The sequence below is a fragment of the Schistocerca serialis genome, chromosome 12, assembly GCF_023864345.2.
Source record: "Schistocerca serialis cubense isolate TAMUIC-IGC-003099 chromosome 12, iqSchSeri2.2, whole genome shotgun sequence".
Classification (NCBI taxonomy): domain Eukaryota; kingdom Metazoa; phylum Arthropoda; class Insecta; order Orthoptera; family Acrididae; genus Schistocerca; species Schistocerca serialis.
In genome coordinates, this window is record NC_064649.1 from 27060216 (window position 1) to 27080287 (window position 20072).

General features: G+C 39.8%; 1 protein-coding gene across 2 annotated transcripts in view; it reads left to right on the forward strand.

Annotated features, from left to right (window-relative positions):
* LOC126428209 (GA-binding protein subunit beta-1-like) overlaps positions 1 to 18426 on the forward strand; it is a 104512-nt gene extending 86086 nt beyond the window's left edge. For both annotated transcript variants that reach the window (XM_050090125.1, XM_050090126.1), the window contains exons 9-10: positions 3748 to 4172; positions 16198 to 18426. In XM_050090125.1, the coding sequence (XP_049946082.1) occupies positions 3748 to 4172; positions 16198 to 16368 (596 nt within the window). In that variant the 3' untranslated portion in view covers positions 16369 to 18426. The remainder of the gene's footprint in view (positions 1 to 3747; positions 4173 to 16197) is intronic.
* The last annotated feature ends 1646 nt before the right edge of the window (positions 18427 to 20072 follow it).

Genomic DNA, 20072 nt, shown 5'->3' on the forward strand with positions numbered 1-20072 from the left:
ATATGTAATCTTGCTTACCTGTTATTCCTGTTAGTCATTTATTTCCACTCTGGTAGTTCGAGTCTATGGATTCTACTAATAATTAAAACAATGCTTATCATTCACACACCCAATGAACCACATAAACAAACAGCGATTGGTATTCACCATTTGGTTTTATTTGGCTCAGCTCGTTTAGCCCTGCCTCCTTTTGTCTGTGGGAAAGTTATTTATTTCTCGATTCAATGGAAATTTCCCTGGCAGACACATCACATTCACTATGCATGCGTTCAAAATTCAACTTATTATTCTTTCAGAAATCAACTTAGAATGTGTTCAAAAATGTTCAAAAGCCAATAGGGATGCATTTCAAAATCATATGAATAATTCACAGATCAATGTGCGCTGGGTGCTAGGCGCTTTGTGAAACAAGGTTTTTTTTCCTTCAAGAATATGGATCTGGTGCCCTCTGTAATTGCCACCTGGGGCAGACATTTTTATGAAAATCAGGTGAACGAATTGCAGGAGCATGTGTTTCATTTTTTTTTTTTTTTTTTTTTTGGATTTCAGTCCTTCAAAATTTCATTGTCTCCTTACTCTGAAGAGAGGTGCTGTAGTATGGAACTGGAGTTTCAATTCTTTCTTCGATAATGTGGACAATTTTTGCTTCTTCAGCCTTCCTACTTTTTCTAATTGGCGTAAAGAAACTACTTATTTTACTCATTTTGAAGAATGATTGCACTGATTTAAGGTAGACTTACTCAAAATAGATGTGAACAGCTCCCAACCATCATCTTGTAACAATTAAAACACCAATGAACAAGAAACACTTGGAAAGCAAGTGAACCGAGTGCAGCTTCTTGTTTCCAGTACCAACATATGAAATAAAAAGTGTGGGGGGCAACTTATAAGGAATAAAACTGGAAATTTCGTTCACAATGATTGTGATATTTATAATACATTTTGCTCAAAATAATTTGAAAACTTTTTAAAATTAACGAAAAAAAGGTTACCTGTCATGTCTAACTGATGCCTGTTGTTGACACACAGGATTCAGGTTACCCATCAGTTTATCAAATCCTTGACAGATGACCCTGTAGTGAGATGCTGTTTAGTTTTTGGCAAGCCATGACTGTTTTAAACACAGAAAGGAAAGTGTTATGTAGTCTAAGGAACGACTGAAGAAAAAGGTGGGGGATAGTTAGATGGCACTTTACCACACGAAATTATTTTGCTTGCCTCAGTTCCAATTCTCGTATCATTATCATCACGTTTTGTTCATGAATATGAGTTTCATGGGACATCATGAATATTCAAGAAACTCAAGAGCTTGAAGTATCATAGTTTTGGTTTGTGTATCTTGAGAAAACTACTTGCTGATTTCCAAGATTATTCCAGTTTCTTCCAGTAACTATTTTTAATATTATTTGTTATGGATTTACATTCTTCATGGTCCTTACACAAAACATGTGCTGGCAGCAGTAGAAACATCTGAAGTCACCTTCAAATGCCAAGTCTCTAAATTTTCTCAATAGTGTTTAATGAAAAGACATTGTCTTTCCTCCAGAGATTCCCATTTGAATTCATGAAGCATGTAGTACTTGTATCTTGATCATGCCTACTAGTAACAAATCCAGCACCGTGCTCTGAATTACTTAAATTGGTTGTTTCAGTCTGACCTGGTGGAGATCCCAAACACTCGAACAGTACTCAAGAATGGGACACACTAGTAGTCTACATGCTGTTTACATGTCAGCCACACTTTCTTAAAATTCATCCAATAAACTGAAGCTGACCATTCACCTTCCCTAGCACTGTCCTTACATGCTTATTCCATTCCGTATCGCCTTGAAAAGTTACACCTAAATGTTAAATTGAAGTGACTGTTTCAAGGCGCACACTACTAATGCTGTATTTGAATATTACGGGAGTATTTTTCCTACTCATCTTCATTAATTTACATCTTTCTGCATTTGGAGTAAGTGACCAGTTGTCACACTAATTAGAACTTTTGTCTAAGTCATACTGCATCCACCTACAGTCACTCATTGACAACACATTCCCGTACAATGTGGCGGTCCTTTCACACTTCCTTGGGGAATTGTGATACCCTTGTCTCTACCTAATCTGCATGCTTGGGTCTTTGTTAACAGTCTCCAGTGGGGCACCATGTCAGATGCTTTCTGGAAATCTATGAATATTGAATCTGTCCATTGCCCTTCAACTCCATGGTGTATCCCCCATACTTTTAGCTATTTCATACCCACCCACCCACCCACACACACACACACACACACACACACACACACACACACACACAGTCCATGCTACTCTATACTATGCATCCTCTTCTTCTTCTTCTTCTTCTTCTTCGATTAACTACTGCATCCTACATCCTTCTGAACCTGCTGACCGTATAGATCTCTTGGTCTCACTCTATGATTTTTGCCGCCTCCCCCCCCCCCTCCCCCACTTCCCTCATCCACTAAATTAGTGACCCCTTGATGTCTCAGAATGTGTCCTAACTTTTGATCAAGTTGTGCCACAATTCTATTCAGTACCACCACATTAATTAAATGATCTATCCTCCTAATCGAAGGTAATAAATTTCTCTTCTTCAGAAACCCTTTCCTTGCAATTGCCAATCTGCGTGTTATATCCTCTCCATTTCGGCCATCAGTTGCTGGAAAAATAGCAAAATCATGTACTGCTTTCAGTGTCGTCTCCTAATCTGATTTCCTCAGCAGCACCTGATTTAATTTGATGACATTCCATTATCCTTATTTTGCTTTTGTTGATATTCATCTTATATCTTCCTTTTAAGACACTGTCCATTCCATTTAACTGCTCTTCCAAGGCCTTTGCTGTCTATGACAGAATAACAATGTCACTGGTGAACCTCAAATTTTTCTTCTTCTACTTGAAATTTTTCTTTGGTGTCCTTAACTGTTTGCTCAGTGTACAGGTTCATAAACATTGTGGATAGGCAACAACCCTGTGCCACTCCATTCTCAACCATTGCTTTCCTTTCATGTCCTTCAACTCTTGTAGCTGCCGTCTGGTTTCTGCACAGGTTGTAATAGACTGTCGCTCCCTGTATTTTACCCCTGATATCTTGGTATTCCAGTCAACATTGTTGAAAGTTTTCTCTAAGTTTGCAAACTGAGGTTTGCGTTTCCTTCACATATCTTCTAAGATTAGACAATCAGAAATAGCAGCACATATTTTGGTAACATTTTAAAGTGTGCAGCTGGGTTGATGATACCTTTTTTTCATCTGTCAAGCACTAGAAATAATGACCTTAAATTTGCTCCCTGACTGAAATCCAACCAGACTGAATTTAAGAACTGTTTGTGAATTACTCCTATTTACAACCATTTTTCCACTCTGTTATGTGCATTTTGTTCTGGGGCTCTCACTGCCAGTGCGTGAAATGTACATTGTACTTTTGACTGTGATGAATGAAGTGGCAAACGAGATCTTAATAACTGATTAACATATGGCAGACATTACTTAAACTGAATTATATTACTTAAATTGAATTATAATGCTTGTCACATCTGCAGAACATACCAACTCTGCACGATGAATGTTAAGCAGAAGGAATTAGAGTGGATGCAAAACTGATCCCTGTGGCTTTCACAGTGTCTTCCCAGTTGTTAAAATTCTCTCTCTTCTAGCATGGTGTGGATTATTTTGTTCCAATTTTACTTTGTTTTCTTAAGCAAGATACAAACCAGTCATTTGTGAAACAAAACTCCATTTCAGAGGCGGGTAAGCTGGCGCTGAATTTGACGGGGACAGTGCAGGCAGACGGCACAGCCGGTACTGCGAGCATCCCGCAGGGCAGGAAGAAAGTGATAACTATCAGGGCGACACCCACATCGCCACTGCAGCAGAAACTGTACAGGAGCAATGTGGAGAAGCGCGGCCTGCCCGAACAGCCACAACAGCCCCGTGCCTCCGTCGCCTTACTGCCCCGGCGTGGCCGACCACCGACTTCGACCGTAGCTGCCGTCAGCTACGCTCCCAACATCCTCAAGCGCACGGCGGCCCCCGTCGTGGTTTCGTCCGTCGCGTCGAGTGTCGGGGTTGCCGTCGTCTCGCCTACCGTGGTCACGGCTTCAAGTTCAAGTTCGAATCCCCCTGCGGCGAAGGTTTTGGTCAGGTCACCACCTGTGACAAAGGTCGTGGTAAGTTCAGTCTCTCTTTATGTATTATCACTGGGCAAAGAGTGTTAATGACTTTTTAACTGTCCTCATATGGGATGTGGATGTGGAGCAGGACAAGTTTTTTGACTTGACATTTTGGGAGCTCGCATACTGGAATGCTTGGTACGTCCTGATAGATTTCAGAAGTATGCTATGAAATGTGAACCAGTGTCATGCGGAATAGCTGACTGTGTCACAGGATGCACCGAGCAGGTTGTGTATTTGGATATAGCTCAGTAAGTCCAGATCATGTATTCCCTTTCCATTTGCATCTGAAGTGGTGGGGGAGGGGCTGGCAGATGAAGCAGAGCCTCTCCTCTGACACTGTGTACCCGCCAGTGGCCATAAGCTGCACTCTCTGTAATACAGTATACATGGTGTGTGAGACAAGTCATGAGACTGATTTGTTATCCACCTAAGCTTTTATTTTTTTGTTTTTGTTTTCAAACAATATTGTCCCCTCTAAAGTAGTTCCCTTTAGCAGCTATACACCGGCAGAATCATTCCCAGCCTCAGTAGCAGCACTGAGAGGCTTCAGTTAGTAGGACTGTTTACATCAGTCACATTCTTTTGAATGTTCTCCAGAGTCTCAACGTGATGTCCTTTTGAGACATTTTTCAGTTTCAGGAAATCAAAAAATTCACAAGGACCCAGATCGGGTGAATAGAGTGGGACAATACATATGTCTTTTTAGGTAAAATCTTTGGTGATGGAAGTGGCCGTATGACAGGGGGCATTGTCATGATGCAGCATCCACTGGTCTAGTACCTTCCGCCGCGGAAGTCGAACACATGGCAGAACAAATGGACGTGGGCAGCCCATAGAGGGCTCCGCCTCCGCGGCGGCTATTCCGCGCAGCAGCTCTCGCGCAGCGAGGGCGCCATCGCTAAGCCACGTGCAGACAGCGGCCAACAGCCGCTCCCTCCGGTTTCATATATAGGGACTGGTTCTGCCCTAGTCCAACCAGTCTGGTACTCGCTCTGGATTTCGTTTCTATCTCGGCGGTACTGCGTTCTGGTCGTTGCTCATTGTTGACATTTGCCTGGCTCTGGTTCGGAGTGGATTTACGTTTGGTGTTCAGTGTTGTGGTTTCCACAAGCCTCCATTGTTTATCTCTTCCTTGTTGTGTCGCTCATAGTCGGTTGTTGTCAGTTGTCGTTGGTCTGTCATCCGACTTGTCTTGTGTTTACCCGGTGGTGCGTGCTCCACCGCCAGTGGCTTCCCCGCCTGGCGGCTCCGATCCGCAGCCCAAGGCGTTCCGGCTGTTGGTTGTGGTTACAACAACTGGTCTGAAATGTCCAGTCTCTCTCACTTCACCCTTTTCCTGAGCCTTTCTAGAACATCTTTGTAAAACACCTGATTGGCAGTTTGTGCTGGAAGAACAAATTCCTTATGCACGATACCCTTACTGTCAAAAAAGCAAATCGGCATTCTTTAGATCTTCGATTTGCTCATTTCAGTTTTTTTCGGCCGAGGAGATGTCTCAATGTGCCATTCCTCATTTTGCCACTTCGTCCAAAGACTGTACTCAAAACTCCAGGATCAATCACCTCTGATCACACGACTGAACCATTTGTGGTCATTGCCAATCCTCTTGAGAAGATCAATGGACATGTTTCTTCAATTGTCCTACTGCTCATCTGTGAGGTTTTTCGGCACCATTTTGACACAAACTTCTCGCACGTGCAAATCTTCAGTCAAAATTTGATGTATGGTGAAAGTGTTTAACGGGTCATTCGTCATCTTTATTGTTAAATTGTGGTCTAATATTACAAGAGCATGCGCAAGTTTGAGTGTTCATCAGTATTTCAGGTTTGAGGTCTCCCTTCGAGTGAGGTTCATCTTCAGTGTGTTCTTGACCTTCCAAAAAGATTTGTGCCAGCGAAAAATTTATGCTCTTGGTAGAAATGTTCCTGTGTGCTCTTGCTAGAAATATTTCAGCTTTTCAAAGGCCACAGGTGTGGATACCCCAAGTTTAACACAAAACTTGATTGTCTAACATTGCTCTCAATACTGCTATTCCATTTTCATAATATGCAGTAAAAATACACAACTTTATCAATGGTGCTCTCAAAAGTCCCGTTATGGCTGAACGGAGTTGAAACTCAGAGCATCTGGAAGCAATGAACACCCCAGTCTACACAAGTAGAACAACACAGCCTTGCCGGATTGCTTGTAGGGGTCAGTGTCCACCCTCTTTCCTTTTGGTGGCATCTTTTTAATACTATCACTGTCATATGTGAATTGATGAACTTTTTCACAGTTGTGGGTTCTTATGTTTCCTACTTGCTGTAGATTTCTTGCAGTGCATCGCCATCATCATTACCAACAGAGTTGTTCGCATTGCCGCTACTGTTGCTATTACTTGTGCATCTTCTTCACCAAGAACTTCCATTAAGCTGGAAAATTCGATATTTCAAACATTCTCAGTAGTTCATCAGTGGAACAAGACATTTTATGGCATTTACAATGTCATGCTGCCCACTTGTTGATAGTTCAAGGTCCATTTTAGCTAAAACCACTTAAGTTTGCATATACGATAAAGTAAATCCCACTGTTTGCACCAAAATATAAATTAGCAGTCAACTTTATAATATGAGGGTTGTGCAGAAACTAAGTTCCGATCGGCTGCGAAATGGAAACCACTGCGAAAATCCGGTAAAGCGTTGCGCAGATGTGTTGGGCAGTGTCTCTAGTATGCCTGTTGGTCGTGTCGGGTCACTCTTTTCAGTTTTGAGTGAACACTGAGCACATAAAGATGCATAGGGAATAGTGTCTCCCGCCAAGTATGAGGGCCTGGTTAGAGATGTCGCCTGCGTCATGCAGCACATATAACACAACCATTGAGCAGTTCCTTCTTCGTGCCAATTCTCAGCCGCACACTGCAGGGGCAATGAAGACACTCCTTGCAGGGTTTATGATGAGAAATGTTTGATCACCCACAATACAGTCCATCATTGGCTCCCCCCTGAGTCTCCTCTCTGCTCACAAGAACTGCTGTCTATGAAGACAAAATTTTTCCACAGACAACGAGTTGCAGAGCAGTGAAGATAACTGGCCGTAAGCACAGGCGGCTGCTTTCTATGATGAGGATATTGGAAAGTTGATACAACACTATGACAACACTCGAATTTGGAGCGGCGACTATGTAGAGCAGTAGGTAGAAGGTGTACCTAACTGTTGCAGATGTAACGTTCCTGGTTTTCACTGTGGTTTCCATTTCGCAACCGACTGGAACTTACTTTCTGGACAACCCTTGTATATGTAGAGGGATGTTGAAATTTTGTAAGAATTAATAATAAAAACTCTGTTGAAGGTAAAGTTACAAAACACAAAATTCTAGCTGCTGGGCTAGTAGTGTAGGTGATTTACTATATACCAGTATCATTTCAGTCAAAAATACAAATTTATGCACAATACTGTAGTATATACAGTTCTAAACAGAGTGGAGTGTGTGGCTTCCAACGGGCACACAGCAACATGCTTTGGAGTCTGCTATGTCTGGAGGCAGCCTTGTGGCAGTTGACGTGTCAGATGTCTACGTGTACAATATAATTTTGTGTTTGCAGTCCATATGTGATGTGGATGCCGAGAAATGTAGTATATGCCTAGATTCCTCATTTAATACTAGTCTTCTGTAAGTATGATTTTTCAGAATAGTTATTTACATGTTTCTTCATGTGTCTGCCAATTCTACTTTTTTTGGCATAGCTGTGCCACTCTCCCATTAGTTTGACAAGCCTCTGACCATTCATGCTGCTGTTCCTTTTGTTGTTCAATCTCTACCAGTAGTCCTATTTAGTACATATGACACACATCTGAATGATATTTTGGGATCGGTTTCTGTAAGTGGATTCCTTAGTAGATTGACAAAATTTCCCCCATTTCTACCAACTGCTTTACCTACAACACAGCCTGTGTGATCATTCCGTTTTGTACCATTTCAAACTGTTATAGCGAGGTATTTGTATGAGTTGAATTTTCAGTTGTGACTCATAGATATTTTATTCTTAGGATACCGATTTTTGCATATTTTGAAGTGCTCAATTTCTTTACCTTGAAGGCAAGTTGACTATCTTTGTACCACTTTGAAATTTAATTAAGATCAAGATCTTACTGAGTATTTGCACAGATTTTTTTTTTTACTTTTGTCCTCACTAAGAGTGAGTCTCTCTCCTCTGAGTGTCGGGGTTGTTTTTATTTTATTTCTCTCTCTCTCTCTCTCTCTCTCTCTCTCTCTCTCTCTCTCTCTCTCTAGCAATTCTACCTCACAATATGTCTGCTTGTGTCTGTATGTGTGGATGGATATGTGCGTGTGTGCGAGTGTATACCTGTCCTTTTTTCCCCCTAAGGTAAGTCTTTCCGCTCCCGGGATTGGAATGACTCCTTACCCTCTCCCTTAAAACCCACTTCCTCTCGTCTCTCTCCTCTCCTTCCCTCTTTCCTGATGAGGCAACAGTTTGTTGCGAAAGCTTGAATTTTGTGTGTATGTTTGTGTTTGTTTGTGTGTCTATCGACCTGCCAGCGCTTTTGTTCGGTAAGTCACCTCATCTTTGTTTTTATATATAATTCTACCTCACAATATGTTAGTTTTGTCAATTGAATCTTCCTTTCACACAAATTACATAATGAATTATGACAACCAGTCATCATATTGTTGTGCAGTTGAAAGTCATGGAAACAAGAATGACTTTTTTACGCCTCAACTATAACATGAGTTGTTACCTTTAGTATAGATTACTGGTTTTGACAATTCTCTGTTACCATCTTCGGGTCTATGTTACATCACGACACAATCTTCTCCTTTAGTGCAGTAAATGGTGCTATACATTGTATGTCCGTGTTGGTATCGTGAGCTAGAGTAGAATCAATTTCAAAATGACAGTTACGTACACAAACGTGTGCCGACTACAGTTGCTCACATTCGTCACCACTTTACAAAGTAAATTGACATGCTGACTTCTAGTGTAGCTCATGATATGAACATGGACATACATTGTACAGCACCGCTTACTGTACTAAAGGAGAAGATTGTCATGATGTAGACATAGACCCAAATATGGCATGCAGCTTTACTGTATGATTACATGATGATGGCGTCCTCTTGGGTAAAATATTCCGGAGGTAAAATAGTCCCCCATTCGGATCTCCGGGCGGGGACTACTCAAGAGGATGTCGTTATCAGGAGAAAGAAAACTGGCGTTCTATGGATCGGAGCGTGGAATGTCAGATCCCTTAATCGGGCAGGTAGGTTAGAAAATTTAAAAAGGGAAATGGATAGGTTGAAGTTAGATATAGTGGGAATTAGTGAAGTTCGGTGGCAGGAGGAACAAGACTTCTGGTCAGGTGACTACAGAGTTATAAACACAAAATCAAATAGGGGTAATGCAGGAGTAGGTTTAATAATGAATAGGAAAATAGGAATGCAGGTAAGCTACTACAAACAGCATAGTGAACGCATTATTGTGGCCAAGATAGATACGAAGCCCACAACTACTACAGTAGTACAAGTTTATATGCCAACTAGCTCTGCAGATGACGAAGAAATTGAAGAAATGTATGATGAAATAAAAGAAATTATTCAGATTGTGAAGGGAGACGAAAATTTAATAGTCATGGGTGACTGGAATTCGAGTGTAGGAAAAGGGAGAGAAGGAAACATAGTAGGTGAATATGGATTGGGGGACAGAAATGAAAGAGGAAGCCGCCTTGTAGAATTTTGCACAGAGCACAACATAATCATAACTAACACTTGGTTTAAGAATCATGAAAGAAGGTTGTATAATGGTAAGACAGAGATTTAGGAACCAGGTTTTAAATTGTAAGACATTTCCAGGGGCAGATGTGGACTCTGACCACAATCTATTGGTTATGACCTGTAGATTAAAACTGAAGAAACTGCAAAAAAGTGAGAATTTAAGGAGATGGGACCTGGACAAACTAAAAGAACCAGAGGTTGTACAGAGATTCAGGGAGAGCATAAGGGAGCAATTGACAGGAATGGGGGAAATAAATACAGTAGAAGAAGAATGGGTAGCTTTGAGGGATGAAGTAGTGAAGGCAGCAGAGGATCAAGTAGGTAAAAAGACGAGGGCTAGTAGAAATCCTTGGGTAACAGAAGAAATACTGAATTTAATTGATGAAAGGAGAAAATATAAAAATGCAGTAAGTGAAACAGGCAAAAAGGAATACAAACGTCTCAAAAATGAGATCGACAGGAAGTGCAAAATGGCTAAGCAGGGATGGCTAGAGGACAAATGTAAGGATGTAGAGGCCTATCTCACTAGGGGTAAGATAGATACCGCCTACAGGAAAATTAAAGAGACCTTTGGAGATAAGAGAACGACTTGTATGAATATCAAGAGCTCAGATGGAAACCCAGTTCTAAGCAAAGAAGGGAGAGCAGAAAGATGGAAGGAGTATATAGAGGGTCTATTCAAGGGTGATGTACTTGAGGACAATATTATGGAAATGGAAGAGGATGTAGATGAAGATGAAATGGGAGATATGATACTGCGTGAAGAGTTTGACAGAGCACTGAAAGACCTGAGTCGAAACAAGGCCCCCGGAGTAGACAATATTCCATTGGAACTACTGACGGCCGTGGGAGAGCCAGTCCTGACAAAACTCTACCATCTGGTGAGCAAGATGTATGAAACAGGCGAAATACCCTCAGACTTCAAGAAGAATATAATAATTCCAATCCCAAAGAAAGCAGGTGTTGACAGATGTGAAAATTACCGAACTATCAGCTTAATAAGTCACAGCTGCAAAATACTAACACGAATTCTTTACAGACGAATGGAAAAACTAGTAGAAGCCAACCTCGGGGAAGATCAGTTTGGATTCCGTAGAAACACTGGAACACGTGAGGCAATACTGACCTTACGACTTATCTTAGAAGAAAGATTAAGGAAAGGCAAACCTACGTTTCTAGCATTTGTAGACTTAGAGAAAGCTTTTGACAATGTTGACTGGAATACTCTCTTTCAAATTCTAAAGGTGGCAGGGGTAAAATACAGGGAGCGAAAGGCTATTGACAATTTGTACAGAAACCAGATGGCAGTTATAAGAGTCGAGGGACATGAAAGGGAAGCAGTGGTTGGGAAGGGAGTAAGACAGGGTTGTAGCCTCTCCCCGATGTTGTTCAATCTGTATATTGAGCAAGCAGTAAAGGAAACAAAAGAAAAAATCAGAGTAGGTATTAAAATCCATGGAGAAGAAATAAAAACTTTGAGGTTCGCCGATGACATTGTAATTCTGTCAGAGACAGCAAAGGACTTGGAAGAGCAGTTGAATGGAATGGACAGTGTCTTGAAAGGAGGATATAAGATGAACATCAACAAAAGCAAAATGAGGATAATGGAATGTAGTCTAATTAAGTCGGGTGATGCTGAGGGCATTAGATTAGGAAATGAGACACTTAAAGTAGTAAAGGAGTTTTGCTATTTGGGGAGCAAAAAAACTGATGATCGTCGAAGTAGAGAGGATATAAAATGTAGGCTGGCTATGGCAAGGAAAGCGTTTCTGAAGAAGAAAAATTTGTTAACATCCAGTATTGATTTAAGTGTCAGGAAGTCATTTCTGAAAGTATTCGTATGGACTGTAGCCATGTATGGAAGTGAAACATGGACGATAAATAGTTTGGACAAGAAGAGAATAGAAGCTTTCGAAATGTGGTGCTACAGAAGAATGCTGAAGATTAGATGGGTAGATCACATAACTAATGAGGAAGTATTGAATAGGATTGGGGAGAAGAGAAGTTTGTGGCACAACTTGACCAGAAGAAGGGATCGGTTGGTAGGACATGTTCTGAGGCATCAAGGGATCACCAATTTAGTATTGGAGGGCAGCGTGGAGGGTAAAAATCGTAGAGGGAGACCAAGAGATGAATACACTAAGCAAATTCAGAAGGATGTAGGTTGCAGTAGGTACTGGGAGATGAAAAAGCTTGCACAGGATAGAGTAGCACGGAGAGCTGCATCAAACCAGTCTCAGGACTGAAGACCACAACAACAACAACAACATGGCAACAGATAATTGCTGAAACCATTAATCTATATGAATAAATGATTTTAGGCATCTTCGCAATTCAAAATTTATTCATTGTTCATAGTACTTCAGATTACCCCCACACCGATGATGTAAGGAGAGTATATATTTGTATTCCACACTGAACTTTCCAGTATCATACAAAATGGTTAAAAATATTTGTCATACAACAGTTGAAGCCATGTTGTTGGTCTCAGCTTCTGCCGTTCCCATGTGGTATGCCAAACAGCTACTTTACACACATTTTGCTCAATGTTTGTGTGCAGTGAGTGGTTCTTCAATGATTAACCATAACTAACCATCATACCATCATCTGACAGTGACTCTTCCCCACTAATGTTAATTTTCTAATATCAACATCTCTGCAATTATTAGAAGAAGTAGAGATGTGAGTATGAAAGAGAATAACGAAATAAATAAATAATGTCACTGATTAACATGTTACAAAAAGAAAAATCAAGCTAGTTTGGTATCTGATTCAAGATGTTGCATAAAAAGAAAAGAAGAAAAAAAAAAAAAAAGATCACTTTAATCATAATGGCAAAAATCCTGAGAAGAAAATTGAAGGTCAGACTCAGAATATCAGTAATGCAAAGTGTGATCAGTGGAATGAATTGAGAAAAACTACAGATATGGGTTGCAGATGACAAGAGACATTTAGTGGATGACGATGACGATGATGATGATGATGATGATGATGATGATGATTAGTAAATGCCAATAATCCTCCAATTCTTTAAAGAACCAAACTCCCACATATAAAACAGCTTCAAGTGTTTGTTTACTTCACAGGTAGTGTAATTTTGGAGGTACATTCAGTGGTATATGTGGGTACTGTCCGCAAACTGTGTTGTGAATAGTCAGTAGGAAATAAGTTATTAATTCAAATGTCATGCCTGATGTTGAAGTTAGACTGCAAGAGCAGTGAAAATTTAGTAAGGGATAAACCTTTTTACTTTCATCACTAACAAAAGATTTCATAAAGGTTTGAAATTACGTGTAAAGTTTGTTGGAAGTCACTAAGTGCTCTCATTCTCAAATATTGTACAAATAAAGTCCAGGTATTAGTGTGCTGTCACTTGAACTGTTGCTAGACAAACACAGTTTCTAACTGTAATACTTACCCTATTGTGTTAAGCTTTTCACATAAAATTATACATGTTAATGAGTAGGTTATGACAGCATTTTACATTTGGTCAATAATTACATGAAATACTGAAAAACAACTTGTCGGCTTTGGAAGCCATTAGATAGGCGACCTGCAACTGGTACTGGGTTCCGGGTAGTAGCTCACCCATGCTACTGGCAGAACCGGACTAATTTTAGCACATGCCTCACTAATCTCTCTCTTCTCCTGGGAAGTGTCCTTCTGTTTTGTACCATTCTTACTGTTTAATCTTAACATTTACTGGATCCCCCATAAATTTGTATAGGTCGCACACTTTAACTTGGATCCCGAGCGGAAAATGCCGAGAGTGGAAGCTCACAATCAACTCATAGCGCATTGGCAGTACGGCAAGCCCCACCTCCTCCTATCGGGGCAGCTGGATTACAAATTATAAAAGAAATGAACGTTTCACAGTAGTGACATGAAACTTGATGGGGCCACTAGAAGAACTTGGTACAACATCTTCACTCATTTTTGTAAATATTGATGATTTCTAGAGATGAAAACCACACAGGAATTGACACTTGGATTTACAAAGGCTATTTATTGCCATGCCAAACAAGTCTGTCACAGAGCTATGGTTAGCAACAAGCATAAACATTCTGGAGTGGCACGAGCTCAGTTGACTTTCACCGATCAGAGAGGAACCACGTTAGTTATGGGAAGGACTGAGTGCTACACACCTTAAAGATGACATGTTGAGTCGCAACAGGCACAATAAAAAGACTGTCATACATTAAGCTTTCAACCGTCCCATCCTTTCCTCTCCTTTGCAGCCATGGAAACACAGTTTTTCATGACATGGTCAGCAGACTTCATGTTACATTAGCATACTATCTGAGCGTGGATTCTGATTTTTTTTTTTTTCATCTATAGGCACAATTTTAAAACTAACTCCTACAAATTCATCATGCACTTTATCTTTCAATGTTACCCCTAATCACCTATCCTAACCTCTGCATCTTTATTATATGGAGTTTCTGTTCCTGAGGGTATTTTTTTTATTATTTTTATTTATTTTTTATGTCCAGACTTCACCGCCATACAATAGTTCCAATCTTATACCTGTTTTATAAATTTTGTCTCTGGTTTTTGTGGCCATTTTTGTATTACACTGACTCGCATATGCCTTTTGTTCAAATTGTGTAAATTATGTCAGTTGATCTTTTCTGTGATATTATTGATCCCAGGCATTTAAAAGTTTTAACTCTCAGAAGTGTGATTTTGTTGTGGTCCCCAGTTCAAAGCTCACCATGTTACTCTACCCAGTGTGAGCCTCATCATCTCCAAATAACTACTGCAAACTACATCCTTCTGAATCTGCTTACTGTATTCATCTGTTGGTGTCCCTCTACAGTTTTTATTCCCCCCCCCTCCCACACACATTCTTCCTTCCAATACCAAATTGGTGATCCCTTGATGTCCCAGAATGCTACTTTCTCCTACCCCTTCTTTTGATCATATTGTGCCACAAATTTCTTGTTACCCGAATTCTGTTCAGTTCCTCCTCATTAGTTATGTCATATATTCACCTAATCTTCAATATTCTTCTGTAGCACCAAATTTTGAAAGATTCTATCCTCTAGTATAAACTATTTACTGTCGATGTTTCACATCTGTACATGACTACACTACATACAAATACTTTCAGACAATATTTCCTGACACTTAAATCAATATTCGAAGGTAACAAATTTTTCTTGTTCAGAAACACTTTCTTTGTCATTGCCAATCTGTGTTTTATATCTCTCTCTACATTGGCCATTATCAGTTATTTTGCTGTCCATATAGGAAAACTCATGTACTACTTTCAGTGTCTCATCTCCTAATATAATTCCCTCAGCATCACTTGATTTAATTTGACTATATTTTGTTATCTTTGTTTTTCTTTTGTTGATGTTCATCTTGTATACTCATTTCAAGACACTGTCCATTCCATTCAACTGCTTTTCTAAGTCCTTTGAAGAGTTTTGTCATGTCGGTTTTCCCAACTCTAACCGTAGTTCTGAAGAAATGTCTACTCCTGGGGCCTTGTTCCGACACAGTCTTTCAGTGCTCTGTCAGATTCTTCTCACAGTGTCATATCTTCCATCTCATGTTCATCTATGTCCTCTTCCACTTCTATAATATTGCTGTGAAGTTCATTTCCCTTGTGTAGACCATCTATACGCTCCTTTCACCTTTCCCTCCTTTGCTTAAGGGACACAGACACATTCAATAATATTGTCAAACCGTTAAGATACTGACAGTCCGAGGGCGCGTATTGACGTCTTGTCAGTGCTAGAAATATCGACGAACAGTATAGAAGGCCCTCAAAATATTCCCCATATTGTCAACATACTGAACATGTGAGGCCAAGTATTGATTGTTGGACAATATTCTCAGTTCAGATGTTGACAGAGCTTCATCAGCCAGCCAATCGGTGTTAGTGTAAACTGTTTATGTTTTCAACTCACCTTTGTGCATATCGTGCCACAGATTCAATTTTTTCGAGTACCGGTAATGTTTTAACACAAAACAATTGTAATAAACCTGTGTGAGGGTAGTCGTTGTTTGTACCAGTACCACTTTAGGGTCATCAAGTACAATACCTGCGATTTGTGTGTCATCGGGGCAGAAGCTGCGCATCACCGAGTGCTTTCCCTCATACCCTACCATCACGTTGCAGTATTTGGGCAATGTTCCGTCAAGTTCTCTGAGAGGTGCGATGGCATTCTCTTTCAAAATTCTGGCTGTAACTTAAGTTTACACAAATGAACTCGTTACTAATTCTGCTCTACCAAACAGGTCAACGGAAGTAGCAGTGAGGCACAGTTGACGGACCTCGCCACAATCACACGGCAGCTGGAGGAGGCACGCCGGGAGGCAGAGGCGTACAAACTGCTGCTGAGCAAGAAGGAGCGCGAGGCGGAGCTCTACCGCCAGCAGCTGCAGTCGATAGCACAGCAGTCTCAGTGACCACAGGCCCGGACGTGGCCCGATGCCCGCTGACGTCCGCCATTCCCTAAAACGTACGTGGGTCGACCTCGGCCCGCCACTTCCTCTTATGGGCAGGATCGCGTGTCATCTCCGGCTGGCGCTGACAGAGACCTCGCCACTGCGGACCCTACGAGTGGAGTGCCAGTTTCCGAAGTGAGGTCACTTTCAAGTGGCACAGCAGCAATTGACTTGTCTTGCCCGAAAGACTGACACTGTCAGTTGCCCCCTCCCCCAGATCTTCCCAACACATTTATGTGCGTGCGTGAAGGAGAGAGAGATTGATCTCGTGTGACTCGCGTAAAACAAGATAAATGCAAAATACACATAGAAGATAACTGTGGAAATTAAGTGATTTACCTCATTGGTGGCAGGTTATTTGTGTTACTGTGTTGATAGACTAATGAAAGAACTAATGTACATGTTCAACGGTCAGAATCTCCGAACTTGTGTCAAGCCGTTGGTGCAGTGGAAAGCATCCGACAATAGTAGTTCCTACTTGATTTTCATCAGTATACTGTGTTGTGCATTTAATACAGAAAAAGGGGCTTAACAAAATGGTGTGTTGGGTGAACTTTGATACCTCTTTTTTCTATTAGTTAAATTGTTAAAAGGACTTTTTCTTCAAATGATGTTACTTCTTATCCTTCATTTTCTTGTTGTTTCCAGATTTTTTTCTGCAGGCTATTTCATTGATATTGGCAGCAGAACTGGAAATGCCAAACTTAAATTTCTTATTCCCCCTCCCAAAGCTGTTTCTTGGCAACTGAATAAAAAGCATTTATTTACAGGTGATAATGGAAACTGTTTGAAATTTTGGATAATTTATTTTAACCATTTATCTAGAACATTTGCAGCAGTCTGGGGACCAATGTTGTACTTATTTATACATTTTTGTGGCTGCTATTAACCCTTTCCCCTCTTTCTTTAGACATGGCACTTTGTATTTGACAAGAACAGCAGATTCAGTCTTCCCTTCCTGCAATCCTCCAGCAGTTGAACATTGGATGGTTTGTGTATGTTGATGATGTTAGTGCCTCCTGTAATAGCAATTTCCATGTTTTCAGTGGGATGAATATTTTTGTTATGGGCTAAGTTCATATTTAGTGTACAGCATGAGAGCCACAAACTATACTTCTAGTCACTTTTTTCTGGATGTCTATATTTGATACCTAAAAATACTGCACTATTTGTGTTAGTAAAAAAATGCATGATTAAGTTGTTCTGAAGAATTTCATTTTTTTACGCTGAATTATAGTGCAAATCAAATGTGTATTTTAACTATTAATGTTGAAGCATTTAACTGATGTATAACTCATCAAAATTATAATTTTATTTTTTGATAATGTTGTATTGTAGCTAACAGTTTAAATAATACAAATGTTTAATTTTGCTTTGTATTGTTTCTTAGTCTCCTTCTTCTTGCACTGTTTTTTGGCAGTGTCGTGGTCTGTTACTTTGCAAATGAAACAGATTTGAATAAAGTTTATGCACTTCATTACAGCAGCTAGAGATAAAATAAAATTTCACTGCTGCATATTCTATTGGAAGGTTTGTTATGGCTCACAAAGTGGAGAGTACACACTGAGATGACAATGCCATTTGTTAAATGAACTTATGTTGTGACACAGCAACAATACTTTATATTGAACCTTCTCTGTCGATCTGACCTGGTGAATTATAAACCAACTATACGTAATAATGAATGAATCGCCAGATTTCTGCGCAGATAAGAATGTTTCTTCTGCTGTGGTCTCAACACCTGAATTAGAGCTGTGAGCATAAAAAGGCTAAGTATGAAAAAGAATTTCTGTTTTAGCAAGTGCCAACCTGTCTTCCTGAAACATCAGATAAAATGTTAACATCCAGTATGTGTGAAGAATAAATCACTGGAACATGGTTCATCATTTTGCAGTACTTCACAAATATGTCGACTGATAAAAACAGATCTTTCACTGTAGACAAGTGAAATTGTAAATGTGGGGTGTTCTTTGTATTAGGAATTGATGTTTCTTAAATAAATGAAATGGAAATTTGAAAGTAATTTTTCTTGCCTATGTATTATGTGACACCCAGACCCGCTTTCTAATGCTAAACGAAATCAGCTTACGCCTTTGTCTCAAAATATAGCATACTTCTGCAGAAATTCCAAATACATACAGCACTCTACGGATTTAGAACAACAGGTTTCTTCTTCAAAGAGAGCAGATATATGGATCTGGGGGACAGGGACAGGTCATTAAGAGAGTAAGAATGACCAACTGTCATGAGGTGCTGAAAAAATGAGGTGGAGAGTGAGTAAAAAAAAGTGTTAAAACTATAACACATACCAATACAGGAAACTAGGTAATGTTAGATTAAAACTGCACCTCGTTTCGTCACCCTGCTGGACCCAATCTCTGTTAGCTTATTTCTAAGGTTATTACAATTCCCCTCCACTCTCTGTTTCCATAATTCCTTGTCATTTACTCTTTTACTCTCCTCCAGTATTCTTTCATCTTTTCATCATTTCCCCTTTTTTTTCTTTCTTCAGGCCACTTCACATCTGGATCTTACTGCTTCTGGCTTGAAATCCTAAATTCCTCTGGAAATTCTCCTTTCTACTGTCTCTTCTGCTTTTATGTTGTGTACTTCTGAATCTTTTTTAACTTCGTGGGCCTAGTTCGTTAGTTTCCCCCCCCCCCCCCCCCCCTCCCCCGCCCCCCAATAGATTCCTGGAGAGCGTGTTGTCATTCATCCTATGTAAATGTCCAGTCTTCTTTTCTTTTTCTTCTGAATGTTGATATTTGCTTTTTATTGGATCTAAATTTTTTTAAATTCTTATTCCTAATATTTTTAGTTTGTCTAATTTATAATTTAGTGCTAGACATTCACTTGCATAGATGAATTCTGAATTCACTACCATAATCTTTGCATCCTATGCACTCCTTACTGCATCTGTTCTGTATTGTTCAATAGGCCCTTTCCATTTTTGCATCCTTTTTTTAAAATGGCTTTTGGACTTCATCCGTATAGCTAACCTCAGAATGATTTCTTAACATTTAAATGTGTAGCAGTCTGAACCATTAAAATACAATTATCTGTTACATTAATTCAATCCTAAATTAAGTCAGTGGTCTAAAAAGGAAGGAAGGAAGGTTGGTGTTCAACTTCTCATCAACAACAAGGTCATTAGACAAGAAAATTAAGATACATTCATTAATATGAATGACCCATTCTCTGGATACTTCAACTTTTTGATCTTTTCTGTTTGACCAATGTCAAACTAAAAACTTTGGTGCATTTTTTGTGTTGGTAATAAATTTAGTTGTCTGTGAAGAGATCCTTAACCACACAATGCCCCAAAAAAATACATGGGGTCGAAAAGGTTCACCAGTGACAGTGAAATATATTGAAAAAATTATCTCACTCATTTAACTGTGTGAAATTCATTATTTCCTGTTTCCATTTGGCAACATCATGCATTCGGACAGGACTCACTCTTCAACAAACAACACTTTTGTGCATGTCAAACAAGGAAATCTTTGAACAAATACATTTTATGACTCAAACATTCCAGCTCGAGATGCTGGAGCAACCAAAGTAAGTAGCAATCTTACCTTTTCCTACTTTGTAAATATTTTGTGAAGGTTTAGTTATGAATTTAAATTTTGTATTACTGATCTGCAATGACTTTTAAAGCCAGA